Raw genomic sequence first — 5,682 nt, 5'->3', positions numbered from 1 at the left:
TGTGTGTGTGTGTGTGTGTGTGTGTGTGTGTGTGTGTGTACCTTAGTGAGGCGGGCCTCTTTGGCCTTCTTCAGAGAGAAGATGCCTCGGCTCTCCAGCAGACCGCAGAGAGAGAGACACTCCCCCTGGCCGACGGCAGACACCTGCCGCTGGGCGCACAGGCGGCTGTAGACCTCGTGGAGCTGGAACAGGGACACGCAAACCTGGTTTACACACCGTCGCAACTAACCAACCAACCCACCAACCAACCAACTAACCAACTAACCAACCCACCAACCAACCCTCTGACTCTTGGTGTCTAATAAAGTAAAACTCATTCCCTTTCCTGTACGCAAACCGATCCTGCTTCCTGTCTTGTGCAGCGCTTTATTCTTAATGTCTTCTTTTATACTGTATGTTCCCTTTGAAAACTTAATTCAAGATGTTATACAGTGAACCCTCGTTTCACGGGGGTTACGTTCCAAGAAGAACCCGTGATAGGCGAAATCCGTCAAGTGGTAACCTTTATTTATTTTTTATTATTAATTATGATACGATGAAATACTCCGTAATACATTGAAACCGAAGAACAAAACCCTTTTACAGGCCCGAGCATCTGTTTAACAAATAACTACTGTACTGTAAAATAATACTTTTAATCATCGATACGAACTGAAGGCTTCAAATGTCGGAGACCAGCACTGCCCCCCCCCCATACATACATACGTATATACATATATAAAAAAAGCCTCTTGTTCCCCCTCTTCATAAACAAGGCGGTGCAGTAACTCACCTTCCCGAGGACGACCTCTTTGCTCTTCCCGCTGCGTGTGAGCAGCAGCAGGCAGCAGACCAGCAGCTTCTGCTGCAGGGGGAAGCTCTCTCCATCAGATCCTCCGCCCTGGGACGCCATCCGGTCGCCGTAGACCTCCGACAGGACCCGCGCCACCTGGGGGAGGCTGACCCGGGACGCTGCACGCACCCCCGAGGACGACAAGCGCTCCGGTTAGCGTTCGTGTTTCAACGGTGACAGCATGTTCAGAACGAAGTTTTTATATGAATAACCAGCGAGCGGAGGACGAGTCCCAGCAGCGCTCACCTTTAGGGTCGGCGTTCGGGTCCGACGCCTTCTTCCTCTCGTCCGACTCCACGACCTCAACGGCTCTCCTGGAAGAATAAGATATAATAAGAAAAAAATTAAATCTGATGCAGCAGAGATTACGTCACAAAGAAGCTCCACAGGGTCAGAAAAACACTTCACTTGTGACTTTTTGTGAAGATTTACAACATTTTTCAAAATTAACTCAAGATTCTTTTTCATTTTTATGCTCCACATAAAAAAGAAAAAAAGAAAAGGGTAAATAAATCAGTGCAAGACCAACGTGACTTTTGCGTTAACAATACAGACCAACGTTCTTAAGCCAGGTGGCTCATTGCTCATTGTGAGCTTTCCGCATGCATGTCTACGCTGTGTACAGCAGGCGTACACATCCGCGGCAAGTGGCGTGTTATTGCGTGAAGAAGACGAGTTTAGGACATGAGGGAAATGATGCCCGGTCTTCTGGGTGAAAGTCCTGGGTTTTAACCCCCCCCCCCCCCCACGACAAACCTACCTACACAGAACTTCTGTGTTTCTGCTACGGCGTCAATTCACATGCGATTTCAGGGCAATGTAAGTCAATGGAGGCCAAACAGCGTTGATAAACACGCTGAAAATAGAGTATGTGTCTTCATAACACGGCGATAATGGTGTGTGTACATACGCCATCTCATGATATCAGTCTGGCAAGATAGAAAACTTCATAACAAGCTTATTAATAAACTAAGATTAGGCTAAAATAAAACTTAGTTTTAATAGAGGGAACGGTCATTTTTGTGGTGCAACTTTTCAGTTTCTTTTAAAATCTTATCAAAAGTGAGATTTATACAATTTAATTTGAACTTTTTGTTCCACGACATCTGTTTGTTGCCCTAAAAAAAACAAATAAAGAAGGTTCAGGTATCAGGGTCGAGGCGGGGGCTGGACTGTGTGTGTGTGTGTGTGTGTGTGTGTGTGTGTGTGTGTGTGTGTGTGTCTCTCGGTACCTGCAGATGTCCAGGGCCTTCCTGGCGTCCCCCGACACCGCCGACACCTTCCTGGCGCAGAACTGAACCGCCGAGGCATCCAGCAGGCCTTCAGCCGACGCCTGGGAGGAGGAACCAAGAAAACTACGTCAGGCAAACGTCTGGGGGGTATAAACCCGAGACCTGGGGGAGGGGTTCTGTACCCGGGTCTGAGTTTACCTGGGACAGCCGGTCCTGCACGATGGCGCTGAGCTCCTGCCGGCTGTAGGGGGGGAAGTGGAGGAGCCGCGGGCGGCAGCGGGGGCGAGCCTGCAGCCGCGGCAGGATGCGGTCCGTCAGGTCCAGAGCGTTGGCGATCCCTGAAAACAACAACAACGACGACGTCGTCACTAACTGTCCCTTTCAGTTTGATCTAGTTTCATATCAACAATCAACAGCATGTTGGAAAAGAAAAAACAAACTATAAAAGCTAAAGATAGAAACAAAATGGACGCACCAATCCGATTTTACAGAAGAACATAAAAAGAAACGGACCTTTAAAACCAATGGACCATGGCCACGTTTTTTTTGAAAAAGTGACAAATGTTGGAAAAAGCTTCAAAAAATTAAAATAAAATAAAACCAATTTTAAAAAAAACACAGGAAAAATTTCAACAAAGACATTTTTTTTTCTCGTCCTGAAAAAAAGTGACCAAACTAAAATCAGAAAGAAAAAAAAAGCCCAAAAGTGACAAAAACTTAAAAAGGAAGTAAAAAAAAAGTGACAAATGTTGGGAAAAGCTTCAAAACCGCAGGAAAAATTATCAATAAAACATTATTTTTTTTTTTATTCTGAAAAAAAGTGACCAAACCCAAATATGGAAGAAAAAAAAAAAGTGACAAAATTGTTAATAAGTAGTAAAAGAAAAAAAGTAAATGTGAGGAAAAAAAAAACTTCTTACAAAAACATAATAAATGTGACAAAAAAATTGGAAAAATAATCTACAAAACACTGAGAAAAATGTAAAAAATAAACCATCAAAACGTTGACATTTCGACCCAGAAGAACCCAAAGACGACACGAGGGTTACATTAACAGGGCATTATAAATGAAATGTATTATTATTATTATTATAACATGATGTAAGCAAATGAAATGTATTATTATTATTATTATTATTATTATAACATGATGTAAGCAGACGTGCATCAACCAGTGGACCATGTTACCTTTCCTTCAAGTCCTTAATTCAATAAGTCATCCATCCATGAGCTGCTGTCCCTCCAGTTTATAGATCAACACAACCAACGACTAAAGGAGACGCTCCGGCAAGGATTTCAATATTTATACTTATGGAGGTCTCTCACTCTTGGTCTCCTCTCTGTGTGTCTCCCTCCGTCTCTGGGTCTCTGTCTCGTGGTCTCTTTCTCTCAGTGTGTCTCCCTCTGTCTCTCAGTGCGTCTCCCTCTGGGTCTCTGTCTCGCGCTCTCTTTCTCTCAGTGTGTCTCCCTGTGTCTCTGGGTCTCTGTCTCTCGCGGTCTCTTTCTCTCTGTGTGTCTCCCTCTGTCTCTGGGTCTCTGTCTTTGTGTGTCTCCCTCTGTCTCTAAGTCTCTCTCTCTCTGTGAGTCTCCCTCCGTCTCTGGGTCTCTGTCTCGCGGTCTCTTTCTCTCTTTGTGTCTCCCTCTGGGTCTCTGTCTCGCGGTCTCTGTCTCTCAGTGTGTCTCCCTCTGTCTCTGGGTCTCTGTCTCGCGGTCTCTGTCTCTCTGTGTGTCTCCCTCTGGGTCTCTGTCTCTCTGTGTGTCTCCCTCTGTCTCTGGGTCTCTGTCTCGCGGTCTCTTTCTCTCAGTGTGTCTCCCTCTGGGTCTCTGTCTCACGGTCTCTGTCTCTCAGTGTGTCTCCCTCTGTCTCTGGGTCTCTGTCTCTCTCTCTCTCTCTGTGTCTCCCTCTGTCTCTGGGTCTCCTTCTGAGTCTCTGTGTCTCTCAAAAACGGACCCCAACAGCATCTCCACCCTGCGTCTGTCCTCTCCCTAACACCGTCCTGTTTAAGTGTCTTTACGCATGCCCGTTCCAGCCGATCCGGGGACCGGTTGGTGGTTTTGGTGGTTTTTGGGTGCAGGTCTTACCGACGAGGCAGAGGCGGGACTTGGGCAGGTGCGGCCACTCGAAGACGGTGTACAGGACGTCCTGAGCTTTGCTGTCCAGCTGGTCCATCTCATCCAGAACCAGCAGCCTGGGGACCAAACACAGGCTCCGTCAAACGCCCCATAACGCCAGGATGGGGTTGTCATGGGGACCGGCCGGCAACGGATTTTTAAAGGCCGATAAAATACAAATATTTGGGTATTCAAAAATCCAAACATGTCTATCTATATATCTATCTATATTTATTATTTTTAATCCAAACAGATTAATACAAACAGATTCCACTAACATTAGTTATTTTGTAGTTATTTATGAGTTCTCACTAAAATATTATGATAATTTGTTTTATTGTCACAACAGAACATCGAAATATATTAAAGTTCGGATGAATAAAATGTAGAAAAAATACAAAACTTAAGATGTGTTGCCAGAGCTGGCTCGGTGCCTTGCTTAATAGCACCATGGCATCTCTCTAGCTACCAGTCCACTAAGGACTCCAACCAGCGACCCTCCGGTCCGGTCCGGTCCGGTCTGCCCCCCCCCCCCCCCCCCCCCCCCCCCCCCCCCCCCCCCCCCCCCCCCCCCCCCCCCCCCCCCCCCCCCCCCCCCCCCCCCCCCCCCCCCCCCCCCGCTGGCTGGGCTAACCCTATTAGCAGTTAGTGTTAAATCTTTTATTTTGCTGCTTTTATTATTCGTTTTCCTCTAGTTTAGCAGGTAATAGTTCCATTAGAATAATAGTCATCGTCTCCAGTTTTTAATCTTCTATTGTTGTTCAGTGTTGCCGTGTACAGCACCTTGCAACCCTGCTTTTGGAAGGTCACCTGTCAGTAAAGTTTACTTTTTAACTCACAAAGACAAGAAGAACAGAAGAAGAAAGACTATATCCAGTCAAAATTAAATCGTCATTTTAAAAATAAAAAAAAACACGTTCCAGACGCTGAATAATGTTCTCTGTAAATGCTTGCGATCATTTAAAGGACTCCTGTTAAAGAGGACTCTGGTTTCCATTGTAACCCAGGTGGATGCGGGTCGTTACTCACACAGCGGGTCCCGGGGCCGTCAGGAACCTCTGCAGCCCGCCGGGCCCGCCGGGCGCCTTCAGCCGGTCCGCCAGCAGCGGGAAGACGGCGTGGGAGCTCCGCAGACTCATGCAGTTCACCACCACCGTGTGCACCGGGGACAGCTCCGCCTGGGGGGGGGGGGGGGGGGGGGGGGGGGGGGGGGGGGGGGGGGGGGGACACGGACACCCGTTAGACCCAAAAACCACCGGACCAGACCTTCGCTACGGGGCCCTCAACTCCAGACATGTCTGGTAAACAAGCGAGGAAAACCAACAACGCTACATTTGGTTGGAGTTGAAGGTAATTCCTCATTTTTTTCCCTTTACATCATCTTTTTTTAACCAAGTAACAGTGTCTGTTAGGAGTTATATTTAAAAAAACACTGATTTTGGGGGGGGACATTTTTTGGCCTTTATCTGACAGGACAGCTAAAGACATGAAAGGGGGGGGGGGGGG

General features: G+C 47.1%; 1 protein-coding gene across 1 annotated transcript in view; it reads right to left on the bottom strand.

The window, feature by feature from the left end:
* cdc6 (cell division cycle 6 homolog (S. cerevisiae)) overlaps nucleotides 1-5,682 on the bottom strand; it is a 13,591-nt gene that overhangs the window by 2,710 nt on the left and 5,199 nt on the right. The window contains exons 5-11 of the mRNA XM_034884021.1: nucleotides 5,206-5,354; nucleotides 4,147-4,253; nucleotides 2,263-2,402; nucleotides 2,065-2,165; nucleotides 1,079-1,146; nucleotides 773-951; nucleotides 42-182 (exon numbers count right to left, since the gene is read on the bottom strand). Of these exons, the coding sequence (XP_034739912.1) occupies nucleotides 42-182; nucleotides 773-951; nucleotides 1,079-1,146; nucleotides 2,065-2,165; nucleotides 2,263-2,402; nucleotides 4,147-4,253; nucleotides 5,206-5,354 (885 nt within the window). The remainder of the gene's footprint in view (nucleotides 1-41; nucleotides 183-772; nucleotides 952-1,078; nucleotides 1,147-2,064; nucleotides 2,166-2,262; nucleotides 2,403-4,146; nucleotides 4,254-5,205; nucleotides 5,355-5,682) is intronic.

Source organism: Etheostoma cragini, chromosome 2 (assembly GCF_013103735.1).
Source record: "Etheostoma cragini isolate CJK2018 chromosome 2, CSU_Ecrag_1.0, whole genome shotgun sequence".
Taxonomy (NCBI): domain Eukaryota; kingdom Metazoa; phylum Chordata; class Actinopteri; order Perciformes; family Percidae; genus Etheostoma; species Etheostoma cragini.
The sequence above is the reverse complement of the archived record's forward strand: the minus strand, read 5'-3'. Positions and strand labels throughout refer to the sequence as shown.